Source organism: Harpia harpyja, chromosome 8 (assembly GCF_026419915.1).
Source record: "Harpia harpyja isolate bHarHar1 chromosome 8, bHarHar1 primary haplotype, whole genome shotgun sequence".
NCBI classification, from domain to species: domain Eukaryota; kingdom Metazoa; phylum Chordata; class Aves; order Accipitriformes; family Accipitridae; genus Harpia; species Harpia harpyja.
In genome coordinates, this window is record NC_068947.1 from 29,683,376 (window position 1) to 29,700,982 (window position 17,607).

The window sequence follows — 17,607 nt, forward strand, 5'->3', positions numbered from 1 at the left end:
AACACCACAGGACAGAGGAATGGAAAACACATCAGATGTAGAAGTCAAGTTGTCACATCATTTTCAAAGGCTTTACAAGGACCTGCCTGTTGGCCCTGAAGATACCTGGGGCTAGACTGCTTTTGTTTAATAAGGATTCATACCTGAACTTGGGAAGCATGCTTCAAATTTTGCACGTATCTAAATTGTTCGTGTCTCTAGTGGTTACTAGGGGTGCCTAAGGAAGCTATACTGTACATTTCATAGGTTTTATCCTTACAGATATGGTTCCCAGACAGATGTATATATTGCTTTAAAGGCACTTGCTCTTGTAGCCAATATCTTGGTCATTTATCCATATACTTATAGGGAAGCAAAAAAAATACTTGCTGAAAGAAAAAACTGTTAAATATTAGTTTCATTAATAACTCGTGAAGTAGTTAATTTCAAATTCCTCTTAGTATTTGTTGTATGAAGTGAAAACAGAATCACCCAACACTAATTCTTATAACCATTTTAAGATAATATATATAACATCTGATGAATCACAAAAAATAATTTTCATAAAGTTGTGAATTTGCATTGAAGTTACAGGATACTATTGAAAACCCCCTTATTTTTGAAAGCTACTTTAACTTCCATAGGTCTTTCAAGGGAACTCAATTATAATCTTACATTTCTCAGACAAAAACCTCAATGTTTAAAGCAGTATTTTTCAAGTCCTTTACATGGAATGTCAATGTTTACTCCTCAAAAATAAATGGAACCATCTAACATTTTAAAAAGATGGTGGGCACAAACACATGATTGTCATTTGAACAATATGCTGTAATTTTGACAAGTACTTTAACCACATAGAGGACATCTATCTTAGTATTTTTCTTCTACTACACCCATTACTGTAGTACACACTTTCTGGACGGACTTCAGTGTTTGACAGTCCCTGAAGAAACGGCAATTTTCAGTTCAAAGTTTCCACACACACCCCTGTTTATCAGCTATTGTATCATTTCCACTGGCAAGATAAAAGCAAAAGAAGCATTTCAAGCTTCAAAATGTCCTCACCGTATCCATTATAGCTTCTGGACCTCTATCTTCTTGTTCAGCTAAAGCTTTATTGATTGCTTGTACAGAATCTTCTTTTAAGTGCTTTGAAATATCAGTTCTTGATGGCTGCTCTAAATATTCTGGTTCTCCTGCTTGAACTTAGTGACAGAAATAAGATAACAATTTTGTGTGTTAACATAAGCATGAATTTTGAATTGATTAGTTTTATTTGGATCACTGTCTCATAGATAAGGTAACCCACACAGAAAATGCTGGGTAGGTCCCCCCATTCACAAATATAACTTTATACCAGTCTGTGTCTCAGGTAATTTTGAACACTTTCATATAAATGGACCCATGATTTTTTATCAGGAACAACAGACCTGTCCTGTCTATAGACCCATTAAGGCTCTTGAGTGAGGGGTGTTCATCAATCATACAGGGGATGACTGAGAACAAAGATGAGATTCTACTTGGACCTTCTGTGGGATACAGACCCAATATATGGAATGACCTACAGCCACCTGAGTGCCAGATGTATTTTTACTTTGCAAAATAATCAAGACATTATATTCTTCTGACTTAAAGAAAAATCTCAAAGTCTCCCCCACCTAAGGGCAATAAAAGTGATTAGCATAAACAGTGTCTTATATTCCTTACATGATGAAAGCAAATATTGGAAGACAAATAAAACATTCATTTAGTATTTTCCATTACTAACAAAAAAACTAAAACCAGTCTCAAAGTGTTCACGAAGTCAAAACGTATAAAAGATGAAGTCACTGTCCACAGAGTTTACAAAAAGAGAAAAGTCATTAAGTCACTGCACTTTTTACATTCAGTTTGTAGTCATAGATAGTTATGAGAAATATATGCTCAGTCTTAATGACAAATACAGCAATGAGAACATCTGGACAGCAGTCTCACTACACAAATCCATCATGTCATCTTTCACATAGTGTACATACAGCCTTCTGCAATGGAGCAAAAGGTGAATGTAACCTAAAACCTGACAGGTTCTTCTGTGTCAAAGCAGGCATATGTTTTATAGTCAAACTGCCAGTGGTCTTTATAAGGTAGGTTCCTAACAGCATTGGCCTCACTGTTGTTCAGAGCCTTTTCCACAGTTTTAACACCCTCATTTTTACATAGTAATTTCTTAAGTGTGCCCTACTATTGCTAACTCTATCAATACATCGCACAAAATAAATTATTCTTCTCTTCAGATCTAAATTCTGTCCTAATTTAAAATAAGAAGGTAGGTCTTCTACTCAATTACTCTGAAAAGAAGAATATACATCACTTATGGACTAATAAATTCTCATAACAGACTGGTGAGACCTGTTAATAATTACCTGTCTTAAAAGGTCAAAGTTTCCATGGGGGGAAAAAAAAATAAATTAGTAAAAGCTAAGCACAACTGGGAGGGAAAAGGCAGAAGAACCACAAATAATTTTTTTCTTTAAAGAAAAAATAAAACGAAAAAAAAAAAACCCCAAACCCCAGACTAAACTGCAAGTACAGTTACCTTGGTCAAGTAAATAGTTATAATTCAAGGTTACACAAATGAACTTTTTCTTCCTTTCTTAAGCTGCAAAAAAATACATATAAAATGCAGTGACTTCTGGTTCTACTCCTTTTACAAACAGGTAGTAGCAGCTAACCTGGAGCAGGTGAGGGTGCTGGTGCCCTGGGTATCTGAGATAACAACTTCTCCTGCTGTGCCTTCTGAGCAAGTTCTGCATCCCATTCTTCAAGTTCTTTTTCAAAACGTTTATTGTCTTCCTTGACGTAATCCCTTAGATCAGAAGGTAGCGTGTCCATTCCAACAAGGATCTGTCCCGTTTCTTTGTTAAACTCCTCTGCAGTAACATGAAATATAAATTTCAGAAAAAGAAAGAATAGGGGAAAAGAAAGCATGTTCAACAAGTTTCCCCAAGGGAATTACTGGAAACATACAGTACAGCACCAAAACCCCCAAACTATGTTACTTTTAACTGGTTTTATATCTGTCAGGCACTCCTCTGCTACTGAGATGTATGGCTACTGGTCTTACTATCTTTGGATTATACATTTTTGGACACCATCACATCATTGCCATTTTGAAAGATGAGCCTTTTGGGCCATGAGCACCCTATGATTGTGAACATCCAAAAAAAAAGTCACAAAAACACAACCATAGCTTGATTGCATTACTGCCACACAGAGCTGGCCACAATTCAACTTCCCAGCAGAAAAGGGGAAGGAGAGTGAGCCTACAGTGATTTGGAAAGTCAACTGATAAGAACACCACCTACATTGAGTAATCTTCCTTTTTGCTTTGAGAATGGTCTCTGCAAGAGTATCCTAGATCCTAGAGGATCAATCATCTGTAATTGTCCCCTGGCAAGCAGGCCTCAGACTTAGAGTGGCACAGCCACCCTACAGGGCCCACAAACCCGATGGCTGCAAGTCTACTACTAATCTGGCAATGTAGAAGTGTCAAGGCTAATATCGGTTCTTATTTAAAAACTGAACAAATGTGCACTCTAGCTTTATGCCCTATGAAAAGGCAGGAACATGAAAATTTTCCACCACTTATTACTAAATCTCTGGCCATTTTCACAGTCAGTTCCCTAGCTGTCATTATCAGGCCTCACAAAACTCATGCTAAGGGATCTTTGTCCTCTCTCCAAACACTTCCGTATAAGCCTTATAGTTACATACTACTACATTGTGAAAAAATTTCCTGACCCATGTATTACTTTGGTTTAATGTGTGGTTGGTAGGGCTAAGTTATTCGTATTTCAATATACTGCATAAAGCTTCAAGTTTCTATGCTCCAGTAAAGTTCAGAATTCTGAAGCTTATGAAAAAAAAAAGCTACATGAGGATTCTAACGTTAAGAGGCTCATTTCTGTATTCCCATATTTCTGTTCTAATGTTCAGTGACATAGTATCTCCAAAATTCTGAACATGCGATCACTTGGCTAAAATGTTTACAAATTAGCAAACTTAGTTTATTTTGCTCTCTTAATAATGCTGAAACACTGGCATTATCTTTATTAACCTAAAAGTTGAAGAGCAATTGTTCCACCTACAAAACCAATCTGACTGACAGTTATGAGCATAAATAGAACTTTGAATAATTATTAAAACCATTTCAAAAATCTGGAAATACATCTGAAAGAAGCTCACTTTATCAATATATTCTGCTGTTCTACATCATGCAGAAAACATTTCCATAACATTACCTTGTATCAAGTATTGTTCCTTATCATTGATATACATTAAACAGTATGCACTGGCATTCCTGTAACCACCAAAAGAGTCCCGTTCCAACTCTTCCCAAGTTGACTTTGTCACGGAAATATCATTGTACTTCATCCATCTGTTCTGGTGGTGGTCATAAATATATGCCCAGTAGTGTCCTGCATTAGCTTGACCTTCATGAACTAGCACAGCATGCAACCTATAAGGAACCTTAAAAAAACAAAAACAAAACAAAAAAACCCAAAATGTCAAACTCTCCTTGCCAGCATTTAGCTCCTACTATCTGCCAGCAATAATAGCTACATTAAATAAAAGTAACAAAAATAAAGTTAAACAGGATCAAAACAGGACGGGGGGGGAGGTAAAACTAGCAACCCACTAAGCAAAAGGACTTTGAACTATTTTACTTACCACTACTAGTTACAAGAGATCTTAAAAACATTAGTGAGTCTATAGCATAAATGTCTACTCTGCTGTCTTTCCTGCCAGGCATCCTCTTTTCTTAATTCCTTAATATTCCTACTTTCCTTGCATCTACAAACCACCTTCAAATATGTCAGCCTTCAGTGTCTAAGATTTGCTCCAGTTCTGACGTGGTAAACTTGCCCTGAAGTCTGGAAAGGCATATGCAAATTCAAGGTAATAAACTCTGTGCTTTCTATGTGCCAGTAAGAGAGTTTATTTAAAGGAATATCTGGGAGTTGAATATTTCCATTACCCAAAGGTAAAATTCTTCCAGTAGAATAGGAATACAATTGTTTTCCAGTATTTTAAACACATCAGTAAAAACATTGCTAAAAGCAGCATGGAACACATGAAGAGGTCCTCTCTTCCTCCTGAGGCAGAGAAGGAAGATAATTGGTTTCTAGGATCAATGTAAACAGTATCCCAGGTTACATATGTTCACTGACAAGTAAGTAGAATGGAAAACTTAGTTTCTACATAAATAGTTGGAAATCCTAAGGGGAGAGAGAGAGAAGCAGAATGAATGAGTCCTTCCTTACTTAGAAGTCTGTTAAAAGCATCTTGGTGATCAGCTCATTTTAACCTGCTGAAACAGCAAATGCAACATAAAAGGGAAAACTGATCTTCCCTGCCATGCACAGTATGCCTGAATGACAACAGCTCAGCTAGGATGAAAAACCTGAAACCATCTTTTACTGGTGTCACAGTCTGGACTGCAGATAAATGGTCTATTTGACACAAGGTGTACTAAATATTTGTTGCAAATATCATTTGAGCACCACAACAATCAGTAACCATAAATACATATGTAACTATGACTTGAGAAACTCCTTGAAATTATTTTTAACCTGATCATTCTCTTCGAGGCTATATGCAAGTGCTGGAGATTTATGCAACCCCACTTGAACTGAAAAGCTCACTGACTGCACAGCAGCTGGAATCAAACAGTCTGTCATCACAGAGACCAAACTGCACTGTAAATCTCCCAAACACAAGAAGTATACACAGAAGAAATCCTAACTCCTCCTTAAATCTGAATGCTCTGGGGTTTTTAACATCTGTTATCAAAACAGTGTGAAAGCCTTCTTAAAATGATTGCAAGCCCATGCATATTCACAGAAATATATGCAGATCCTGATTTAAAAAAAAAAAAAAAAAAAAAAAAAAAAAAAAAAAGGTAAGTGAAGCCTCTTTAGACTTCGACAACAAAATCTCCTCACCCTAAATTAGGGCATTAAAATCCCAGGTGAATTTAAATCATTTTACTTAAAACCATGCTAAGTGGGTCAGCTTGAGGGCCCCTACCCTTTCCTCCAGCTCTGGAGAACCAGCTGTCAGTCACCCATGCTGAGTTTCCAGGAAGGTTCCCCACAGAGGTCTGTGACTGGGGGACAGGCGAGCTCAGTGCTGACAGGCATCTCTTCCAATAAGCCATTATATCAACAGTAATTAACAGTACAGGGCAACACAACAAGTAAATACTTGGCATTAAACTTCTTAGCTTACACTTACTACTCATGAAACAGAAATGGAGCTTCACTGGCCTCGTCACATGTAGCTACAGAACAGATATATCAAAGCTGATGTATCAAAGATGAATTCTCACAGGAAAAACAGGTGCGTCACACTTCCCCACAGCAAGTTCACAGAAGGAGGGAAATAATCAAATAAGCAGCTGATTAAATCTATTCATTCAGGAGGATGAGACAAAATAAGAATTTCAGGAATATATTTGATATGACAACTGTGGTTTCCTTAGAATCAAAGAGGACACAAGGAGAAGATGAAGAGCTTCTTAAATAGTTCATACAAACACTAGGAAATATCCTGCAAATATAACACGTTTTCCTTAAAAAAAATCTAGTTTTATGTACCCAGACCTTATCAACTCACAAAAGAAAAGCTTTCAGTCCTACAACTGTATCATTCAGAGGAAAACATCAATACTGTGAAACTGCTTCCAGAGACTGGGGCAACACTAATCCAGTTGCCCAGATGCAGACAGAGGTAAGCAGGGGAAAGCAGACAGCTATGTGCACCTGCCTCCTTCCTATTGGGCCAAAACACCTATAGGGACAAAACCAGCTGAGCACAGAAGGGCAGCCTTCGCTTCCACTGTGATTTCAGATGGGTTCAGTACCTATTTGTTCCCTAACAATCACTTAAAACACACCACTACCTTCAGGCATGGCACAGGAACCCCCTCTACAAATCTATATACCATCTTCATTGTCCTCCATTTCTGGAATTCTGGTTCAAAACAAAAAATTTTAGCCTACATTATACAAATCTGCACTAGGACAACATGTTTTACTAAGTAATGTCCTTTTTCCATTGTAATGATTGCTGACTAGTATCTTTGCCACCCAGAGGTATTTCCTCCTATAACACCTAAGCCAACACAGGTAGGCTATTTGGATGCAAGATCACCAAATTACTTCATTTTACTGTTAGATAACATGTAGCCTGTAGCCTTCCTGTTACAACACAAGTATTAAGGAAAAAAAATGCCTGCCAGTAGCAAGCTTAAAGAAAGCCATCTAGGCAAGTCTGCCTGAAATCCTTAACATCAGAGTTCGGCTGCCAAGAACTATTACAAGCCATGTACAAAGTGAAAACGTACCTCAAGGAAAACTGTAAGCTGAACAGATCTTACTTGGAAGGAAAATAGTTCTTTTTACTAACAGAAAGTAACAGAGGAAGTAATCCTTAACCTTAAAACCTGTTGAAGTGAGCGAACATGAGTATGTGAACATAAGAAATACCAGAGGAGCCACTGCTCCATAGTAAAGCATTCTAAAAATGCTGTTCAGATTACACAGCATGAGAATCTCCCTAAAAGGCAGCTTAGACTAATAGTCAAAGTTATGACTGATACTAAATCTAGACAGAGTTTTTTAAAAATATATAAATAAAAACAACAAAAAACCAAAACAATGACAACAAAAAACCCCCCTACTAGCATTATTAACTACAAATTAAAATCAGGAGCCTTGAATTCCCAAGTATTAGTATGGAAGTTGCAATACACAATAGCAATAAGCATCGAAGTATAAAAATAATAGTTTCTTGTGTCTAATGCTTTGCTACCTTAAAGTCGTAAGATTACCTAGTAATATGGTCAAATCGGGGTGAGGAAATTTTATTGTGTTATATAAAAACTGAAGTTCTGCATTGAAGTCAAAAAAGTCAATCAGAGATAGAACATATTTGGGCTTTTCATCACTAAGTTGCTTAAACTTAAGTATGCCACCGTAAAATATTGTAACACTGTCTTTCATCTGACTGCATAACTAAAAGGCTTGCAAAACCCATTATGACTTTCCAGTGAAATTTCTCAAACCACTATATATAATTGTTGTATACTTGCTATATTTTCAAGCATCTACGAACTTCAATAAAAGTGACAAAAAGGATCTATTTTGAATTCTCATGCAGAAATTGTACTTACTTGGACCATTGTTTTGTCAGAGTACATCAATTCAATTGTCCGATGTATTCTAGATATACTTTCTTGTAAATCTAAAAGAAAAATAAAAACAGAAGCTCTCTTCCATAAGGCTGCATAATTGCACATGGCTACATCTATATTAAAGCAGAGCATGATCCGTGATACACCACTGCTTGTTTCCTAGAGCTCAACCGAGCCCGCCCCTGCTGGAACAACTACTTCTCGTTTCCCTCAGAGCAAGGGAATGGACCATAAGCTCTACCCACTTCAGAAAGTGCTTGCTCAGAAATTTGCTGAATTTTCCCTTATGGAAAGGGTCACCCTAAACTCCCCTGCAGAGCACCAAGTCACAGCATGGGCCCAGCCACTATCACACTGACAGCTCAGACACATCTGCAAAGACATCCTTTGGTGTGGATCCCACCTCTGTTTCGCTCTACTCCCCCCAACATCAGGTACAGATGAGAAACCTGTGTTGAAACACCCATGGATGCTTCACTCAATGCCCAGTTTGCATCTTCAGTTTATATACCTCCAGTCTACTGCAATCTCTTAACTGACTTCCCTTCCTATGTCTAGAGATAAGTTTAGAAGTACGAAACAAGCAACTCAACACACACATGTACGTTAAGGCGATTTCCCCCACTTCCACAAATCTTTTCCAACAGCACATGCATTCCCCAGCCTGTGGCATTACCTCTAGTGTCATTCTCTACTTCAGTCCTCCAGCGATGCAAACAGCCTTCTAGGACAGACAGCTCTTCCTCAGTGATGTGCCTTGGTGCCGGATGCATTGGCAGATCAGGAGGAATTCGTGATTGTGTGAATGGTTTATGTATTACCGATCTTTGTACAGGAGATGTGCTTGGAACATCTGAAGATGAAGGCCCCTGCTGCTCTACTGTGCTGCATTCATTCAAAACACGAAATACAAAAATTGAATCATTTAAAAGCTACACCATAAAAATAATCTTTTCATCTGAAAACAGAAATTTTAAAGGTAATTTCCTACAGTGCAATCCAGGAAAGGTTCCTACAATATCAGTATGGAATTAGTATGTAAATTCTGAAAACTTTGTGGTGTACTACATGTTAGCATAACAACAACTCTGGCTGCCAATACCAAAGATAAAGGAATCTAAATTGGATTGAATCAGTCAAACCACAGTTTGCCTTACCTGAAATGCTATTCAACGCTTTCAAATAACGTCATGCAAGTAATCACTGTGGTTTGAAACATTTACTGCCAAACCGCTGGGAGAAAAAACACAGCAGTTGTCTTATGGCTCATTGACCATAAAATCCAATAAACGCAAGTTCTCTGTTTAACAACTTCTTCACATGTCTTCTGCCTAGAAGACTTTCTTTTTCCTATTGCCTACCTACAACTTGTGTTAACTGAACAGCAACAATGTAGGGACCTCTGATATTTACAGCACACTGGAAATTTAGCACCAAACCATCTAAACTTGTTCCAAACAAGCCTTCTAACTCAAAGAGCAAAGCAGCTAGCTTAGGAGAATTCTACAAGAGCAGCAGAATATTAAAAATGAGAACCTGTTACAGATATTTCTCTTGCCATCAACAAGACCACCTATATGTAACCATATGCATAACAGGAATCTAAAGATCTTTCTAGCAAGCCACTGCCTTTTTAGCAAGCCACTGACTTTTTACTTTGTGTACAGCATCATGATACAGCCTGAGGAACCTGGATTCTTCGGTAGTTTAGAAAGTTCTGAGAACATTAAGTGCTGACAACGGCACTCCACATAACATGCTGTTGTGTTTCTACAGATTGACAAAAAAGTCATAATACTTACATTTTTACAGAACAAACTTCCTACATAGGAGTTTGAACAGACTATATTACTTCTGATACTGTATTTCATGCAAGCGGTGGTAGCTTTTAAAAGTTTGTCTTCTCTTATCAATCATCACAATTCCTACTGGCATTATATCAGTAAGACATTTGAAATATTTTAAAGGCTTTTTAGATTCATTTACTTCACTTCTCTGAACTACACAGTTAACCATCTTGACCGGACCAGAACCTAGAACTCTACTTTCCAAATGCAATATAAAAATCTCTGTTATAAACTGTTAGCGTCCACATAGCCAAGTCCTATCCTAGATTATACTCTATTAACTGTTACTAATAGTTACTAGCTTCAATAATGAGAAAAACAATATTATTGGACCTTTATCTCCCTGATACGTTGGCTACTCTGTATTTAAAAAGTCAGACTATTAGGTTCCTGACAAACTGTTAGAATTGAAAGCTGCAAAGCAGAAAAGAAGCTTAACTCCCAGGCAAAAATTAACATATAAATTGTACACCAGAAACCTTGAAGCTCTGCAGTACATACATGCTTCCTAAATTCAGATTTTTAAACAATACAGTTGGGAAGCAGTGACCTCACCAGATAACATGTCTATTTGGAATTGTAGGTGGAACTGTGCTTTGTTTGAAAATGGTAGTTCTCCACCTAAGGACATTTTTATAAGTGCATGAGACAAACCCAGATTAATAACATTTTAGTTTATTTATTTAAGTCTAAGTCTGTTGTGCTGAAAAATACTTCTAGGAGAAACTTTATGCTATACCCCTTAGGAGATGCCTAGTTGTATTAATCTGGTGAAGAAAGCAGTTAAACTCCCTCCCCTCTCTCTCAGCGGCCAGGTTTGCACTGAGGTGATGACTGGCCTCTCACCTTGGGAGAGCAGGAGGTAGCCCTTACCTGGGCAAGGTCTGGGCCGGCAGCATGCCACTGGCAGGGGCACTAGCACCCAGGTCATCAACAGGAGATGTGCACACCGGCTTGCTGGAGGCGAACTCCAAGGCATACTGCAGGACATCTACCAAGGGGAATCGTTTAGGACCAGAACCATAGCTTAAATATCTGTTAACCATAAAATGTATTAATGCCATGACTCTCATTAAAAAAAAAAAAAAAAAAAAAAAAAAAAAAAGAAGAAGAAAAAGATTTCTTTCTGCTTGACTGCATTTAAATAAAGCAAGCCTTTCCTAGCATGTTTCATGCATCAGAATTATCACACTTGTACAGTTTCCAAGGAAAATGGTGAAAGAAGAGATACACAAGAGAAATCTAGAGCAAATAACTACACACAAAGTGTATAGCTGAAAGGAGTTACTAATATAGGAGTTACTGAAAGGAGCCTCTAATATTATTTGCATTTACAGTTATCTATAGTACCGTTCTAATCTCTGTTGTAAAACTGTGAGGTACTCTTTGAGTCTCTTGATTTCATCCCGTTTAATTCTTGTTATTTCTCTGTTTTTGTGCATATACCTGTAAAATATGAAATTTAAAAAGAGGTGTCAGCCCATAGCATCCCAACACAAACTGAGGTCTGTACCCATCAGCCATACTGCTAATGAAAACTCACGCCCTCTAAAACCTACAACATATTAAGCAGTAAAACAGAACTGAGAAGAAAGTGGTAAACCCATTAAGCTCCCCTCCCACAACTTTCAGAGGATGCTTTTTCCCCAGTGTCAAAAGCTCTGTTCGTACCATGGATGACAAACATGTATTAGAAAGCTTCTAAATTAAGTGGTTTAAGTAGCAACCACATAGCTGTACTCCTGTTTCATTATTTAGGCTCACAAATAACATTCAGCATCTAACTGAAAATCATCACGATATTTCACCTCTACACATAAACGACACATACTGCTGCTGAGAATCCTCTTCAAACCATGCAGTCCATCTGGAACACCATGAAATATCTGACTTCTCACCCTCTTTCCCAAATGGGCTCATAAACAGTGATTTTTCAGAGTATTTTGCCTGTGTACACAACTACCTAGCAATAAATTAAAGACTGAAGTGCAAGCAGGTTTTAGCCCAAAGTAGCAGTATGTCTTAAATTGTTATCTATGTGTATTTTCTGAAACAGATGAAACCCATGAAAATTTTAATTTGTCTAGCTGGAACAGAAATGTACTGTGATTTAAGCTAGTATAAGATGCACCAGCAACTTTACCAAACTCATGAGATTTAATTTATATTCATACTAAGACTTTGTTGATAATATTGTACTGTACCTGTCCAGATACAAAATTGGAGGAAATTCTAATTTGTTGTGTATCTTCTCTGGTCTCCCCAAAGCCTGATTAAACTCAAATCTTGATAGCTCAAAAGTTAAGACAGGAGGAAGCTCAGTGAACCAGTGCTGAACAAAAGAAAAACAGAAAACCCCACAATGAATACCTTCCAATAACAGAACTTTAATAATAATGGTACAATACCTGCAGACTGACATAGCTATGGGAGAAATTGGTTCTAGAGGGTGGATCAGCATAAGCTTTCCAAAGTTCCCATCTTGCCCCTTCAGTGTAAACAGAGACCATTCGTCACCCACGCTGCATCAGAGCTTTTCAACTCATCTATCACTACCTGCGTTAAAGCAGAGAAGGCAGGAAGGCTGCTTCTTTTCACATTTGTCTCCCTCATACTAAAAGTGGCCTACACTTGAACCTACCTGCCTTGCCAACTGTCCTGTTCTCTTTGAACTCTCCAATACCACTGAAAGGGTTCTTTACACTGTGTCAAGTGCTCTTCTCCCTAGTTCCCTCAGACTCAAGTTTCTGACCCTTTCATTCACCTGATATCACCCAAAGTTTCTAATGACCTCCTCCGAAGCAGGATCAATGAGTACTCTGGGCTGGGTCAGACAAGGTGAACACTTTTTCTGGAAATCTCCTCCATACTAACAACCTCTCCTGAAGTCTTGGCTCATGTCTCTAATCACTGCTAATCTGTCCATGGACCAACCCATGTTAGCATCACCTCATCCCAGTTTTCTCTGAGTATTCAGTAGAGGTCTATCCTTAGTCCATATTTCTTTCCTCACATACTTCATTTCTCAACTTCAAGACAAATTCAGCTCCAATTCCAGCATTAGAGTTCCTTTTTTCTCCCCAGGCTACAACATAAAACCCACGGTCTATCCATTTAATACGTTTTGGATGTCTAACCATCAACTGAAGCTTCCCTGATTACTGCAGACACCGTTGCCACATATTTCTGACGTCAATGCCCATAGCCCAGATGTAGCATTTGACTCGGGGCTCACTTCAAGCTCTCCTATCCAGCCAAATGTCTTGAATAGTCTTTTCACACAATACTTTCAAGACAGCCTTTTCTTCCTGTGCTAATGGCTAAAATTCAGGTCTAGGTTCTCATCACTCCACATCTCAGTGCAATGTTTCCTCTCTTCTCCCCTTGCCCAGCTTTAGCACACGTAGCCTTGTCACACTAACAGATTTCCAGGATGTTGCTGAATTTTCCTAGTTCATTGCCCTCATATCACTCCTCTCATCTCTTTATACGCAAAGTGAGCTGCCTTCCCTTTTCTTGCCTATACCAGCCTCCACACCAACCACCTTTTCAGTTTTAAAGGAGACAATCATGACTTCTTTCTTGCAGCAGCTTCACACATCAGTAAATTTCAATGCTAAAGTCAGCAAAGCCACAGCACAATCCTTCCCCCTAAACCCCTTTTATTGCAAGGCCCCCAAACCACTTAACGATGACTAAGCTGCTGACGTGCTGAAGTTCATCAACGATGATGCTGACAAACATTATCTCATTTTCCCCACCATTCTAACTCCAAGTATGTGCACTGACCTCCATTGTCTCTTGAATTTGGATTTAAGTTCCTTGGGACAGGGAATGTCTCTTTTTTCTGTTTGTACATTAGCTTGCTTGCTGACACTCCGTGGCTGAGGCTTTTAGGTATCATGATAATAATAGTAATAATAATAATGAACAACAAGCTAAATACCCCATTAGAGTCAATGGTGGGATCAAGGGGGAAAAATAGAAAGTTACTTTCAGGATCTTTCAATACATGGAACTGCCACATTAATATCATTCTCTTTAAGCTTTGACATCTACCAGCTCGGATGAATGCCACTTGAAGTCTTTGCTCAGCAGAGACAGACTTTGTTAAAACTACAAGAAATTCAGCTTCCTTCAGTACTTCCAAACCTTCCAATGCACTGTAACACCTTTGACGCATTATGTTTAAACATAACTACTAACAGCAGCAACCACTATAAATAAACTGCTTCAGTTCAGGGCAACGTAACCAATTTGCTTGGCCCTGGTAACAATGCAGTAATGTTTTTCTAGATTAGGACTTAACCCATTACCTTTCTTCTGTTGCCACTATTGTCAATCTGTCACATGACTATTTCACTTCCATTTCCACATGCTATGAAGCCAAGCAGATTAAAACCCTGACACTTTCACAGAACTCAAAGCTTAATGCTCTACACCTGTACATGACTCTAGTTCTGTTCCCTGGTTTCCTGACATTACAGGTTAAAAAAACCCTCAAAACCAAACCAAACCAAAAAAAAAACCCCCTCCAAGTCTGACGTGTCTAGTCAAGCATTAATAACTGAACTGACATTTTATGCATGAATGCACACAGGCTTTAACTGCAAGACAACCTTCAGTCCATAAGATAAACAACCATGCTCTTGTAGTAGACACATACAAGACTTCACCTTGCATAAAGAAATTGAACTTTGGATTGTACCAAGATATTTATGAGATTTTTCTTTTCTTCCAGTTTATTTCAGGAAACATGCTAATTGTAGTAAGACATTTCTACAAGTGTTGGAATAAAAAAAAAAATTGAATCATCCTGTGAAAGAACAGCACATCCAGTAAGATGTGTAAATACATTTGAAAATGCTTGTTAACATCTGATTTGGTTGATCAATATTTGATCAATAACAGCTGACCAGAAAAAGGGACTGCAACAGGGATGCTCTAAAACTTTTGTTGATAACACAAAATTGGAAATAGAACTTCAGACTGGAAGATGATTTCAGTGTGCGTCACTAGGCTTAGTAATTAAAACCCTGTGTGTATGTTGATATGATTAAAGGAAGCAAAATTTCATTACAGCAAAATATGAAGGAAGAAACTACACCTGAACTTTTTACTTAAGTAGAAGAAGCCTTCTAAGATTTCACATCTTGAAAGTAACTGTGATGAAACATGAACAACTGTGTAAAGAGAAAGTAGTTCAGTCTTTAGAGGCGATGGGAATTCCCGTATTTCCACATCAATAACCCACAGGTTATTGGAGAGAGCTCTGCCAGAGAAAAATGCTGGGTATATACATGCATGCCAGCAATGAGAGGGGACATTTCAGAGCACACCCTCTTGGTTCTACAACCACCATCAGTCCAACTACCTCTTTTCCCTAACCTGTGACTTCTGCACAAGAAATCTCATTCATCACCTCATCCCAACACCATACACTGCATATGCCACTTCTCAGTGGGGCTCCATCTGAATCCTCCACCCATGCTTCCAGCATGCTCTGACATTTGGCAGCCTCCTGCTCTAGCAAGAGCTCTCCTGGGAGGAACAGCAGCTCATAGAGCAAGTATTGTCTGTCCACCACTGCAGTCAAAGAGGGGGGAGGATTGCCCACCATAGGGGCAAAGAGGAGGATGCTGGGAAACATCAGTAAAAAGGGGAGAGGGGAAGAAGGCTAGGGTGCTGAGGAATTAAAAGACAGAGGCACAGAGGAATACCAACAATGCTCTGAAGCAATGGTCAAATGCACAGCTCACGGTTGCTGTTTACAGGATGGCACAGGGCAGCAAGTCAGTCAGAGCAGTGGTCAGCTACCACAGGACATTACACCCATGACCTCTCTGGAGATCAAATATCAGCAACAGGTGGGAACCAGCCTGTGCCAAATCACCACTGTAAGCACTTAATTGTGCCAGCTTTTAATAAGCATGAACTTTGTATCTTATGAAAAATACAAAAAGATGATACTCTGGATCCTCCAAAAGAGATACAAAGCCCCCAAATTAACAATCCAATTACGCCAGACATCAGAACCTGCACAGCAGCAGGTCATATAAAAACCAACCATGAACCCCAGTGAAAAATAAAGAGCGCTACAGCACCACCCTGAGAGAAGCCCACAGGAGCACTTAACTTACCTCCTGACCAGACTTTGCAGAGTTTTCTGAATGGAGAGATTCAATTTCCCCTTCAATCATTGCAGCTTCTAGGCACTCATGCAGATCTTTAAAGCCATTAACCTGGAGTGGATACTGGCCAAACATTTCTGTGTTTTCAAATTTTTTACCTTCACATAAGAAATTAAACAGTTAAGGTTTTAGAAACAAACATTTACCTTTAAAAAAACCCTAACAATCCTAGGTGACCTGACCTGGTCTACTGAACAATACCCCCGTTTTCTTATTGGACAATTCAATTATATGTATGAAAACAAAGTTACTTGAAAAAGTCGCTTGAATGTAATATTGAAAATTACTGTTTTCCTCTTCTGTCCATTTTTTATATTGGTTTTGCATCTATTGGTAATAAGCAAAACTCAAAATGACTTGGCACCACAGATGTATGGGAAGTTTTACACATATAAAACAAAGTCCTCCTCCAGCAAATAGCAGCTCAGTAATACAACCCTACATTGTATCAGCAAAGTCAGTGGAATTGCTGGTATGAAACAGCCCTTTGTATAAGTACATCTTGCAAAAATAAACCACAAAAGAGAACATTCATTAATTCTGTCCTGAAAACATGACCATAATTTGTTAATGGTGTATAAAGATGCAAGCTCAAATATGAGGAGAAATATGGGTGACAAATTATTTCAATCTATAATTTCAACTTATTTCATCCTAAAGTCAGTAAAAAGTCTTCTTACATCCACCAGTTTCTTTTCATTGGTTTGGTTTTTACATGCCTCCTCAGTTAAGATAAGAACGTAAGGGATGAAAGTAGCTGAATGCAAAGGAGCAAGAATGCTAGCTAGTAGCAAGAAATCTGCAGAACGGTTTTGAATTCTGACAACAAATCGTTAGACATACTGTTCCAGGCCCAGAAACAACCTGGAAGCCACTTTAAAAGATTATAGCTGCTTCATTCAAATGCATCTCAGGAGTCATTCACACTCAGGATGGGGGACAGAGTCACCAACATTAAAAACACTTTCACAACTGCTGGCCTCCTGGAAAGAGAGAACACTGCAATTCTGCAAATCTACTAATTATATGTAGATAAGATAAAAGGAAGCTTGTTGTGCAGCCTATTTCTCCTCAGTACTCTCTCTCTGACACTGCCCTTGAGCAGGTTTCCACTTACTTGTTTTCAACAAACTGTACTTTTAAGAGGGTGAGTTATCCATACCAGAAATTGTGTAGAAGAAAACGCAATTGAAATTTTAAATTGCATTAAATGAAGCAGAGAGAGTGCAAGAGACTAGCTCAATGAAATACAGTAACTTGCCTTCTCTATACCATTAATAAGTGGCAAAAGTGCCCTGATAATAATTTCTTGCAAGTATTTTTGCTTAGCATCTTACCCTAACTTCTACTGCAC

General features: G+C 38.3%; 1 protein-coding gene across 4 annotated transcripts in view; it reads right to left on the reverse strand.

Annotated features, from left to right (window-relative positions):
- The window catches only part of USP25 (ubiquitin specific peptidase 25), a 93,463-nt gene that overhangs the window by 16,688 nt on the left and 59,168 nt on the right, over positions 1–17,607 (reverse strand). For all 4 annotated transcript variants that reach the window (XM_052794165.1, XM_052794164.1, XM_052794166.1 and 1 more), the window contains 9 exons: positions 16,203–16,351; positions 12,267–12,394; positions 11,413–11,508; positions 10,936–11,097; positions 8,892–9,100; positions 8,195–8,265; positions 4,260–4,488; positions 2,691–2,888; positions 1,045–1,184 (listed from right to left, as the gene is read on the reverse strand). In XM_052794165.1, coding sequence (XP_052650125.1) covers positions 1,045–1,184; positions 2,691–2,888; positions 4,260–4,488; positions 8,195–8,265; positions 8,892–9,100; positions 10,936–11,097; positions 11,413–11,508; positions 12,267–12,394; positions 16,203–16,351 — 1,382 coding nt within the window. The remainder of the gene's footprint in view (positions 1–1,044; positions 1,185–2,690; positions 2,889–4,259; positions 4,489–8,194; positions 8,266–8,891; positions 9,101–10,935; positions 11,098–11,412; positions 11,509–12,266; positions 12,395–16,202; positions 16,352–17,607) is intronic.